Raw genomic sequence first — 13469 nt, forward strand, 5'->3', positions numbered from 1 at the left:
TGTGTAGTTGTGATAGTATTATCCAATGTGTCATGCAATTCCTAGAAAGAGGTGTTACTTGTGAGAGTTGCATGAATGGACTTGTGAAGTGTTCTGAAACCGCCGGGGTACAGATGTTAGAACAGCATTGTATGTGTAAGGAGCGCGGTCCGGCATGTCCTTCCCCGCCAGCGTCCTATCCAAAATGGCGGCGCCCAGGGCAGACCATGTGGGAAGTCAGCAATGGCACCTCCGTTTGGACACAGCGAATTGTCGCCAGCGTTAAACGTCACGACGCCGGCGTCAAAACGTGCAGCGTCGACGTGCAATGTCAGCACGTGACGCAGGACGTCACCACGCACGTTTTGGCGCCAAAATTCAGCTTTAAAGGACGTCTGAGACCTACTGCCTTTGCCCTTGAATAGGTTCTACTTCACTGTGTTCCTGGGTGCGACTATTGTGTTTTTGGACTCTTGATCTCGACCTCTGCCTGTTCCGTTTACGAATCCTTGCCGCCTGAACTGATCTTCTGCCCGTCTGACTACCCATATTCTTGACCCCATTTGTACTGCGAACTGTGTTTGGAAACCTCTAAGCTTCCTCCTTGGTCCGCTACCTCAAACTGAGCCTTCGGGCCCTGACAGTATGTAGCAGACAGGTGGTGTCGAAGGCCCCCGCCTCTGTTCAGGGATGGTTTCTCCACCTTGACATGAATCGCCTCTTTCACGTCTCGTTCAAACCAGCGGTCTTCTTTATCCAATATTTGGACCTTGCTATCTTCAAAGGTGTGTCCCTTGTCTTTTAAGTGTAGAAAGACAGCTGAGTTTTCCCCTGTAGAGTTCGCCCTCCTATGTTTCGCCTACAATGTGTCTCCGTGCGCTTATTTCTATTGGTGTTCCTGTTGGGCTTGGTTGCTGCTGTTTTGACAAAGGCCCAGTCTGGGTAGCCACACGCTTTCAAAGCCCCTCTAAGATGTTTTTTGTCCTTGGACTCTGTATCAGTTGCCACAACTTCCGCCCTGTGGTGCAGGGTTCGAATGACACCCAGTTTGTGTTCCAGCGGATGGTGGGAATCAAACAACAGATATTGATCTGTATGAGTGGGTTTCCTGTATACTTCCGTCTTCAAGTTACCCCACTCTTGGATGCATATCAAACAGTCCAAAAAAGCAAGTTTGTTCTCATGGACATCTTCCCTTGTGAACTTGATGTTATTGTCCACTGAGTTAATGTGTTCTGTAAAGGCCGCCACTTCATTGGATCTGATTTTAACCCAAGTGTCATCCGCATACCTGAACCAGTGACTTGGTGTAGTTCCCTGGAAATTAAGTAAGGCCCTCCTTTCCACTTCCTCCATGTACAAGTTTGCTACAATGGGAGAGACTGGAGAACCCATTGCACAGCCATGTTTCTGTCTATAAAAAAAGGTTGACAAAGTATGTGGCGTCCATTCATGCAACTCTCACAAGTAACACCTCTTTCTAGGAATTGCATGACACATTGGATGATCCTATCACAGTAACTACACAGAATCTCTCTTTGAAGAGATACAATGTGCCATTGTGATTGGATTAGTGGAAGAGTTTATATGCCGAGGACTTCCAACACCAGTAAGTCGAAATGAAGAAGCTGCTCGGATGAGTAGTGAAACGTCTTCATTGATTACTCAGCAAGTCCAGTTGTTTGTAGATTTACCTATACTAGATATACCATGACCTGGATGAATGAAAATCTTCATAGTCATTTCTACCATATGTTTTTCATGATCTGCCAATAGTAATAACTACAAACAGTTAAAAGAAATATATAAACATGGTTTGTGTCAGAGGGATGAGGAACCTAGAGAGCAGAAAGAAAGTTAATTCCCAGAGACTATTATTCCCACTGTTACTATAGGCACCATCTGTCCCTACTATACCTGCTATCCCACAGTCACACTCCCTTCCCAGAGACTATTATCCACTGTTACTATAGACACCATCTCTCCCTACTATACCTGCTATCCCACAGTCAAACTCCCTTCCCAGAGACTATTATCCACTGTTACTATAGGTACCATCTCTCCCTACTATACCTGCTATCCCACAGTTACACTTCCTTCCCAGAGACTATTATCCCACTGTTACTATAGGCACCATCTCTCCCTACTATACCTGCTATCCCACAGTCACACTCCCTTCTCAGAGACTATTATCCACTGTTACTATAGGCACCATCTCTCCCTACTATACCTGCTATCCCACAGTCACACTCCCTTCCCAGAGACTATTATCCACTGTTACTATAGACACCATCTCTCCCTACTATACCTGCTATCCCACAGTCACACTCCCTTCCCAGAGACTATTATCCACTGTTACTATAGACACCATCTCTCCCTACTATACCTGCTATCCCACAGTCAAACTCCCTTCCCAGAGACTATTATCCACTGTTACTATAGGCACCATCTCTCCCTACTATACCTGCTATCCCACAGTCACACTCCCTTCCCAGAGACTATTATCCCACTGTTACTACAGGCACCATCTCTCCCTACTATACCTGCTATCCCACAGTCACACTCCCTTCCCAGAGACTATTATCCCACTGCTACTATAGGCACCATCTCTCCCTACTATTGCTGCTATCCCACAGTCACACTCCCTTACCAGAGACTATTATCCACTGTTACTATAGGCACCATCTCTCCCTACTATACCTGCTATCCCACAGTCACACTCCCTTCCCAAAGACTATTACCCCACTGTTACTATAGACACCATCTCTCCCTACTATAGTTGTCAGAACCAGAGGAAGGGGTAGGCAACAGAGGCACATGCTTAGGGTGCAATGATTTTGGGCTGGTGGGCAAATTCCCAGAAACAGGATTGTGGTGGAACAGTGCAGGTGCCATTGCCACTGAATAACATCACACAGCGTTTAATTGCTCAGTGAGAGCACAAGAGCCAGATATTTGGACTTCTGAGTCTGAAACATTAGATGTATGATGAAAGGTCCTGTTTTACCCATCTTATAATTCTCTGCCATTTGTCCCATGAGATCAAGCAAAACTCACTCCCAGCTCCAAACCTTTCTCCTTTATTCCTAAACAATTCATGGTAAACGTTGTAAACAGCAAATCTTATGTTAATGCTATTCTGTGTATTCCCTGCGAGTTTCAACAAGCTGCCTTTTTATAATGGAAAGGAAAACACACCACTTAAATTATTTATGAGCAACCCCTACTCAAATCGCCGACACCTTAACCGCTACACCCTTATTGAGGTCACCGGGAGCCAATCAGGAGCAGGAGAGGTAGAGGTGATGAAAGAAACAGAACCCTCCCTGAGACACTTGTCAGTATATACAGACAGGAGGGAACTCCCTGCCCTGCAGAGCTGACAATCTATTGCGGCATTAAACAAACACACACTAAGGTATGAAAAGTTTATGACATTTAAGACCTAGGTATTTAAACAACAGGTTTAGTAACTAAATATTCTTCTCTTACTGAAACCAGACTATTCCTATGTAGGAGGGTTATCCTATAGAGATGGAGCTTCAGTTGGAATGGAACTCAGGACCCCAGTGCTGTAAGGCAACATTACTAACCGTAACAATTGAACATTAGTTCCTTGTTCCACTAAACCTAAAGAGCCTCAAATAAAGGCAATTTGTTGCCAAACAAGATGGCGTTCTGTAATCGGCACAAAATGATATTCTATAACAAACTGGGTTACCCCAGGATAAAATGTACATGGAGGCAATAAGGGACGCAGGAGAGTATTTAATATTCTCACTAATAACCACCACCCCTCCCTCTTGCCCTAATTAACCCAGCATTCCTGCCGCATTAACCCTAGGTCAACGGTTTTGTTAATTGCTCCGAATGTCTCTGTGCCGTGTACCACATGACCCCATTGTAGGCTGCAGAGCTTGTGTGTCTCACGGTGCTTCCAAAGCAATTCAACGATTGGCCTTTAGCAAGAAATTTGAATTTGCTTCTCACAATGTGAAGGTTATAGGAGCGGCGCTTGCTTCAAAAGCTGTTGCAGTTAAAAAGTATTTAAAAATTGTCCATAAGAATAATGCGTCCCCAGACCCAGAGGCAATAGGTTCTGTTCTTGTACAACATTACAGTAAGACTGGAGTTTAGAAATGGGGTAACAGTGCCGTTCCATGTACAGGTTAATAACCCGCTTTCTTCCAACAAACTATAATTACATTTTTACAACTACATGGTGCTTCTCTATGCCGGGACAACTACAATGACCTAGCATGATGCATCTCCTGGCCTTCACAACTACATTCATACTGTATTGTGCATCTCTAGTCCTGGACAACTGTATGAACCTTGCATGGTGTATCTCCCGGCCTTCAAAACTACATTCACAGCCCATACTGTATCTCCCGGCCTGCACAACTACATTCATACTATACAGTGCATCTCTAGGCCTGTAAAACTGCATTAACGTTGCATGGTGTATCTCCCAATCTGCACAGCTAAATTTATATTGTATAGTGCATCACTCCATACTGTATCTCCCAGCCTGCATAACTACATTTACAGCCCATAGTGCATCTCCCAGCCTGCACAACTACATTCATGCTATACAGTGCATCTCTATGGCCTGGAAAACTGCTTTAACTTTGCATGGTGTGTTTCCCAGCCTGAACAACTACATTCACAATATATATTGCATCTCTAGCCCTGGACAACTGATGTAAGCTTGCATGGTGTGTCTCCCAGCCTGCACAACTACATTCATACTATACAGTGCATCTCTAGGTCTGGATAACTAACTGTATTAACCTTTTATGGTGTTATCTCCCGGCATGCACAACTACATTCACAATATATAGTGCATCTCTAGCCCTGGACAACTGATGTAAGCTTGCATGGTGTGCCTCCCAGCCTGCACAACTACAAACATACTGTATACTGCATTTCTAGGCTTGGACAACAACAATACAGAGGTTGTTCACCTTCCAACATTTTTTCAGTTGAGTTGGTTTCAGATAGTTCACCAGAAAAAGACTTTCCAATTACTTTCTATTTTCTATGTGTCACCAATCTTCTAATACTGAAGTGTAAGTAATTTTTCACCTTTTTAAAGCTGCTCTGGAAGGGGGTCGCCGACCCTCTAAACTGTCCTACATTGATACATTTAGTTGATCCATTTCTTATCTTTAGCCCCGCTGAGCAGAATCCCAGAGTTTCATTAAAAGAATCGGTTAGTATTGATACAATAGTTGCTAATACTCCAAAGATGCTGCTGAGAAATGTATCAACTAATGTTGCAAAATTGTAACAGTTTAGAGTCTGCACCTGAAGTACTGACTCCAACACCAGAGACACATTCATAGATTTTGGAAAGACGGTAAAAAATACAAAATGAAAAAAGTCTTTATTTCTAGAGAACAATCTGAAAAAAACATTGTGTGGTGGGTGCATCTCCCAGTCTGCACAACTACACCTCATAGTTAACCTGAACTTACTGCAAGAAGTTTGTATGTTCACTCTGTGTCTGTGGTTTTCTCCAGGTACTAAGGTTTCCCCACCCCAACACACCAAAAACATACAGGCTTAACTGGCTCCTGGTAAAACTGGCCATAGTCTTTGTTATATCAGGAGTGTATTAGAGTGTAAGCTCCACTGGGGCAGTGACTGATAGGAATGATGTAAAACGCTGATGGAAATGCTGCAGAGCATGTATATGCTATAAAAATCAATAATAATAATAATAATAATAATAATAGTGTATTAGCAGGAATGAATCCATAGACAAGGTTATTAAGATAGGGAGCAACAGGTTTAATAAAGGGAACATAATAAGCGACTAATAACCGCAGGAGGGAGGCTTTGTGGGTTGCATTGTTCTGGCTTGTTGAAGAATGACGCAATAAAGAAAATAAACCAATTAAGGGTTTAGGAGAAGAGAACAAACAGATGTACCGAACAGAATAGAATTTATAACATAGATAGTTGAAGTTCTGCACTACTACAGATATATCTGTTGCACAGACCTCTGCTCTTATTGGCTATAAAAATTAATGGATGTTGTTGTGACCTGGACTTGGGCCTTTTATCAACCTAATTTACCAAAATATTTGGTAGTAAATATACCATTGGTTCTGTGCCGTTACAAACTGCTGGATTACAGGCCAATCCCTTGGTGTGAATATGAACACACGGCAGTTCTGGGCTGTTACAGATACAGGACACTGTGTACGGATCTCTCCGGCGTGGTGCTATTTACCAAACACTTTGCTCTCTATTCAAAGTTCATTCAAATTCCTTGTCGGTTTGTTCTGCTTTCCGTATGCACAGGGAGGGGGTGCACTGTATCACGCCGATTACTGATCTACCAGTACAGTGTGATCTCATGTATAAAAACACACACACACTGGATAATCAGCAAACATACAAATCAGATTTATTTCTGCAGGGAGAGAGAGTATAAAACTTTCTACATTAAAGGGGTGGTTCACCTTTAAGTTAACTTTTAGTTTGTTATAGAATGGCTAATTCTAAACAACTTTTCTAGTTTTTTAACCATTTGCCTTCTTCTTTGGACTCTTTCCAGCTTTCAAAAGGGGGTCACTGACCCCCATCTAAAATGCTCTGTAAGGCTACAAATGTAGTGTTATTGCTACTTGTTATTACTCCTCTTTCTGTTCAGATCCTCTCCTATTCATATTCTAGTCCCTCATTAAATCAATGCATGGTTGCTAGGGTATTTGGACTATAGCAACCAGATTGCCCAGACCAATGCAAGAAAGCAGGTACGTGCTGGTTGGGGGCAGGGAGGAAGTTGTCTAAAGGAGGGCTGCGGGTAGCTGGCCTGAAGTTGGAGGAGGGGGGTCAGGGGCCCTGAAGGTGGAGGAGCGGGCGTCTGGGGCCCTGAAGGTGGAGGAGCGGGCGTCTGGGGCCCTGAAGGTGGAGGAGCGGGCGTCTGGGGCCCTGAAGGTGGAGGAGCGGGCGTCTGGGGCCCTGAAGGTGGAGGAGCGGGCGTCTGGGGCCCTGAAGGTGGAGGAGCGGGCGTCTGGGGCCCTGAAGGTGGAGGAGCGGGCGTCTGGGGCCCTGAAGGTGGAGGAGCGGGCGTCTGGGGCCCTGAAGGTGGAGGAGCGGGCGTCTGGGGCCCTGAAGGTGGAGGAGCGGGCGTCTGGGGCCCTGAAGGTGGAGGAGCGGGCGTCTGGGGCCCTGAAGGTGGAGGAGCGGGCGTCTGGGGCCCTGAAGGTGGAGGAGCGGGCGTCTGGGGCCCTGAAGGTGGAGGAGCGGGCGTCTGGGGCCCTAAAGTTGGAGGAGGGGAGTCAGGGGCCCTGAAGTTGAAAGAGGGGGGTTAGGGGCCCTGAAGCTGAAGGAGGGGAGTCAGGGGCCCTGAAGTTGAAGAAGGGGGCATCTGGGGCCCTGAAGTTGAAGGAGGGGAGGGTTGGGAGCCCTGAAGTTGGTGGAGGGGAGGGTTGGGAGCCCTGAAGTTGGTGGAGGGGGCAGTCAGGGGGCTCCTGATGTAGCTGAAGGGAAGGAGGAGGCTGAAACGGAGGTAGAGAAATTTTCAAATTTACAAGACAGGTAGACCCTCTTACAAGCACCCTATCCCAACAAACCAAACCTGGTAATTAAATCCCTGCTCAATATTAATGTCAGAAGATTTTACATTGGGGTCAGTGTCCCTCACTGAAGCATGTTCGCCAACATTACTGCACATTTGCACATTTTTACTGGTGTCAGTTCCTTGTGTGGACTCTTTGCTCACTGTGCATAATACATAAAGGCTTCTTCACTGGTTAAGTTCATCTATTATTTATCACTAGTGTGTGGGACTATTGCCTTTGGCAGGGAAAGCGAGTATCCACAATGGTGACTGCACATAGTAAGCCAGAAGCCTTAGTCATTATGGGTGCCGATAACAACATGAAGTTTAAGAGTTCTGCCCAACTTTCTCCATTCTGTTGCTCATCTCGGTCAATACCAGGAGCTTTTATCATGCCGAGCACCTATTGAAGGGAAATATGAAGCTCTCCGGCTAGCTGAAGCACAATCTCCTGTAAGATGGAACTTAGTATGGGGATGGGACCTGGGGTTTTCCGGATAATGGATCTTCATACCTTAAATCTACTATAAAATGTAGGGATGCAGCGAATCCACTATTTTGGATTTGGCCAAACCCCTGAATCCTTCGCAAAAGATTTGGCCAAATACCGAACCGAATCCTAATTTGCATATGCAAATTAGGGGTGGGAAGGGAAAACATTTATTACTTCCTTGTTTTGTGACATAAAGTCACACGATTTCCCTCCCATGCAAATTAGGATTCGGGTTCGGTTCGGCCAGGCCGAAGGATTCGGCTGAATCCTGCTGGAAAAAAATCCCGAACCAAATCCTGTATTCGATGCATCCCTAGTAATCATTATATAAACCCAAAAGGCTGGTTTTGCCTCCAATACGGATTCATTATATCTTAGTTTGGATCAAGTACAAGCTACTATTTTACTAAAATAGATGAAATAATTAAAACATTTTTTTGGATTAAACAGGGTCTATGGATCTATGGTCTTCCTTTAATTCTGAGCTTTCTGGATAATGGCTCCCATACCTGTATCTCCTGCACTGTATACATCAGAGGTCCCCAACCTTTTGCACCCGTGAGCAACATTCAGATGTAAAAAGAGTTGGGGAACAACACAAGCATGAAAAATGTTCCTGGGTATTGCCAAATAAGGGATGTGATTGGCTATTGGTAGCCCCTATGTGGACTGGCAGCCTACAAGAGGCCCTGTTTGGCCATAGACCTGGTTTTTATGAAACTAAAACTTGCCTGGAATAGAAAAATAATCACCTGCTATGAGACCAACGTGAGCAACATCAAATGGGTTGGAGAGCAACATGTTGCTCACGAGGTACTGGTTGGGGATCACTGGTATACATATTGGTGTGAAGAGAAGATTGTTACACTACAACTTTCAGATCCTGACCTTAAACCCTATAAGGCTTCACAGGTCCTCAGCCTCCATGCGATTGTCTGACTGAAGCTTCACAGGTCAGAGTTGCCTTCAAGGGATTTTTAAGGCCCACGGGGATTGTTAATTGACTCCATGAGCTTCTCTGTAGGAAATCACCATTAAAATAGTCTTCAGCTCTCTATCCTTTTGGCATATGCAGATTTTGGTACATACATGGGACCTGTTATCCAGAATGCTCGGGACCCTGGGTTTTCTGGATAAAGGATCTTTCTGTCTCTCCATGCCTTAAGTCTACTAGAACATCATGTAAACATGAAATAAACCCAATAGGCTGGTTTTGCTTCCAATAAAGATTAATTATCTCTTAGTGTGGATCAAGTATAAGGCAAACTTTCTATAATTCTGAGCTTTCTGGAAAATGAGTTTCCAGATAAGAGATCCCATATCTGTACCACCATCATTACATCTTACTCACAAATATCCCCCTGGGGTTTCTGAACAGCCACACAAATTCCTATATATAAAGCATTGCATGTGCCTCCTATCATCTAGCATCTCTTCTAACAAACCAGCTCTCTCTTCCCATGCAGCACACCAGCTCTCACGGGCATAGAGAACTCCCAGCACCCTTACCCAGCTACAAACATGCAGACAGACAAACATGCAGATAGACATACAGACAGACAAAGACATGCAGACAGACATACATACATAAAGACAGACAGACATAGATAGATACATAAACAGAGGTGAGCCACAAGCATGGCTCTGTTTCTAGCACCCTAATGCACATGGCAATTGCTCCCTATAGTGCACAGACAAAAGCACCCAAGCCTCCACTGTCACCCATCCCACCCACTGTAACACAGTGATGTCATAGCGACAGAGTGATGGAGCGAGGGAATGGTGGAGCTGCTGCATGCAGGCGTTACGCAGCGGGGATTCTCCTGACATGCTCCTCTGCAATGTTTAATTCATACAGCCAGAACAAAGAGAGGCGGCAGCAGGAGAGACGCTCAACTCACATGATAATCCACAGGCCGCTGTCTATAAACTGGGTACAGTCTGTCCCTAATAGCAGCATAAAGCCGAGACAAGCAGTCTGTCACTACACTACAACTCCCAGCATCCCCCTATAACATGTACAGTCATAAGCAGGGAAGAGGGTGACATTTGCATTCGGGAGGATACCAGAATAAGACTTTCCACTGGAGAACTTATTATTATATATCAGTATATAGCAATATATGGCAGTTGGCAGCTTTTTGGGGAGGCAAAGTCTCTTCATTACACTCCACCTGGTAACCTACGGCAAGATAGCCTTCTGCACTGCTGCACTGCACTCGATTAGAAGTACAGGGTAATGGAGCTTCATAAAAGGTACAGCCATGAAAAAACACTGCCCTGTATTACCATGCGGACAAGCTCTGCACTATAAAATGACACTGAACATCTCTATAGACTGATAATGACCAGGCTGCTGTGTATAATGATGCTGAGTATCGCTATACTCTGATAATGAGCAGGCTGCTGTGTATAATGATGCTGAGTATCTCTATACACTGATAATGACCAGGCTGCTGTGTATAATGATACTGAGTATCTCTATACACTGATAATGACCAGGCTGCTGTGTATAATGATACTGAGTATCTCTATACACTGATAATGACCAGGCTGCTGTGTATAATGATGCTGAGTATCGCTATACTCTGATAATGACCAGGCTGCTGTGTATAATGATGCTGAGTATCGCTATACTCTGATAATGACCAGGGCCAGGTTGCTCTGTATAGTTGTGCGGGGTATCTCTATATATTGATAATGAGCAGGATGCACTGTATAATGATGTTGAGTATCGATATATGGTGATAATGACAAGGCTGCTCTGTATAATAATGCCGAGTATCTCTTTACACTGATAATGACCAGGGCCAGGTTGTTCTGTATAGTGGTGTTGGGTGTCTCTATTTGCTGATAATGACCAGGCTGCCAGAAATATAAATATAATAAAGTGATCACTGATACGTGCACATCAGCCTAGAGATGACTTCAGGGATAATGAGGTTTATACAGACACAAACAGCCAGTACGGTAGAAATGCCTTAAGGGCCCCATACACAGGCAGATATAAACTGCCAACAGATTAAGTTGGCAGCTTATTGGGCAGTGTATGAGGCCCTCCTACAGACTTCGCTGGTCGGCCAGATCTTGATCTGCGGGTTTAAAAATCCCTTTGGGTTGAGGACTGCATCGCTTTGTTGATGAGGTCTTGGATACGACCTGCGATATCGGGGTCCCCAATTGGATCAGCCCGATATACAAGGAGGGTATAAAGGGGAGAATTGGAGATGTTGCCAAACGAGCAGATCTCCCTATGTATGGGGAGGTGTAGTTGTACATATGATACAAAAGCAAGACGTCAGCAGGTGTAACGCACGAGCTCTTACAATGCTGTAGTAATGGGCAGCGCTGCTTAGTAGAACTCTCCCAGGTGAACCGACACCATCTGACCAAGGCTTTTCCATGACTCAGGGCCCAGGGGACTCGTTCAGAGATATCAGACCTGCACTTGTGGTTAAACTACAACATTCGGCCTTGGAGGAGGCACAGTGGAAGTAGTAGCAATACCAGTAGGGCTGCTGTACAACTACCTACAACTCTGCACACAGCAATGCCTTCTCATTACATAATCCAATGTCAAATGCAATCAAACCTGCCTGTCTCACAACACAGCGGGGAATCAAGTTATTTCTAAGACACACCCTCCAAAAAAATGCCAAAGAAAAAAAACCAGAACAATAGATAGAGACCCCATAATTTCCATTTTGTTAAAGGACTTAAAAAAAAAAAAAAAAAGACACGTGGGCGGATACATGGGGGGGGGGAATCCTCATTTTGACTTTGGTTTCTCCCAAACAAGCCTGCAGGTGTTTGAGAAGGTGGGAGAGGCCCCCACCCATAATGAGAGAGGGGCCGCCGGGAGTTGGGTGTGAGCACAATCATGTCATTGTCATTTCAGGTTTATTAGCCTATTGGCAGATAAAGGGCAAGTTAAATGGCCACGTCTCCCATAAAGAAAAGGTGCCTATGAATAAATAAACCTGCTTTTGTTTCACCTTGCATTTTTAATCAGCCAGCTGGATTATTATTCATTTTTCGGGGGGGGTAGTAAATCCCCTTTAGAACAGATGAAGTTCAGGGTCTTTCCAGTCCCTCTACACATTCTAATGAAGATTTAAAGGGGTGAGGGGAAAAACACCTCCAGGGGGAACTGGTTATGCTATAATGAATAAAACACCCCCTGTTGTAAAATATAAGGATATTATAAGTCACCCAGGAGTTCCTTGATCATCTAAAAGCACGAGGCCGACGGCTTTTTATACAGGTCATGGAACTCCGAGGTGACTTCAAATATCCTCACACTTTCCAACAAGGGGTATTTTATTTATTATAATACACACGTTTCAGTGAGTCATGTGACAGGAATGACATCACTACTCACCGTTTATAACTGATGACATCAGTCCTGACCGTTTACAACTGATGACATCACTAGTCACCGTTTATAAGGATATAATTAACAAGATATACAAGGCTTTTGTGAAATATATATATATGTAAATTGAATATATATATCCAGCACTGAGACATGGAGGATTTGGGAGGAGACGGCCTTTAATGACAGGGATTAGATCCAGGTTTATAGCTGGGGAGAGTCTCTTGATTCCAGGGATTGTATCGGTTTAGAGATGACAAATGGAAGATCTATAGAGATGGTTGAACTACAGTTCCCAGCATGCCCCGCAGGACAGACTGTAGGCAGGTGCAATGTGATTGAGACAGAGGGAGGGGCACTTACCTTGTCCATAGTATCGGTAGATGATCCAGCTGAGGGAGGCAGAGAGCCGGGCCTGCTGAGCATCATACACATCCAGGGCTTTAATCACAGGCACCATCATGGGCTCGGGCCTGGGTCGCAGTGTGAGGCTAGTGCAGCGCTAGATCCATCAGTATCAGGGGAGATTAAATTGAATGGAGTCGGGGAGGAGGAGGGGGGTCGGCTTGACACAAACAACAGGCAGAAGAGCTGAAATGTGGAATACAAGGGGGCAGAGGCGGGAGCTGTCCTTCAGCACCTCTCTATGTGTTCATGGGGGTCTCCTGAGTCGGTGTCCTTGTCTGTCTCTCTCGCCTCAGTCCCTCGCTCTGTCTCTCTCGCTCTCTCCCTGCCGCTGTCTCAGGTGCACTGACTGTCTCCTCCCCTCCCCCCTCCTTCCCTCTTTCCCCGTGACCTCACCATGGGGCGGGGCCTGCTGTTCTTTCTAACAGGTAATTCAGAAGAAGACAATGGAGGAAGTCAGCCAATTCCTCCCCGAGCTGAGCCCGTGACTCACAGCAGCTTCTCGTCAGTTTTCTACAATCTCTTGTGAATCCATAGAGCAACCTGCTTTATATTCAGTGTTATATATAGTCAGTATATAGTCATAGCCACTCGCTGTGTTCTCTGCAGCAACAAAATCGGCTTGGACAACGTCTCACCGA

At 45.0% G+C, this 13469-nt stretch overlaps 1 protein-coding gene across 3 annotated transcripts in view; it reads right to left on the minus strand.

Moving 5' to 3' along the window:
* The window catches only part of camsap3.L (calmodulin regulated spectrin associated protein family member 3 L homeolog), a 63610-nt gene extending 50400 nt beyond the window's left edge, over positions 1-13210 (minus strand). For 2 of the 3 annotated variants that reach the window (XM_041587124.1, XM_041587123.1), the window contains exon 1: positions 12787-13210. In XM_041587124.1, coding sequence (XP_041443058.1) covers positions 12787-12886 — 100 coding nt within the window. In that variant the 5' untranslated portion in view covers positions 12887-13210. The remainder of the gene's footprint in view (positions 1-12786) is intronic. The other variant, XM_018253601.2, reaches the window with a different exon arrangement.
* Between the last annotated feature and the right edge of the window lie 259 nt (positions 13211-13469).

This window comes from Xenopus laevis, chromosome 3L, assembly GCF_017654675.1.
Source record: "Xenopus laevis strain J_2021 chromosome 3L, Xenopus_laevis_v10.1, whole genome shotgun sequence".
Taxonomy (NCBI): domain Eukaryota; kingdom Metazoa; phylum Chordata; class Amphibia; order Anura; family Pipidae; genus Xenopus; species Xenopus laevis.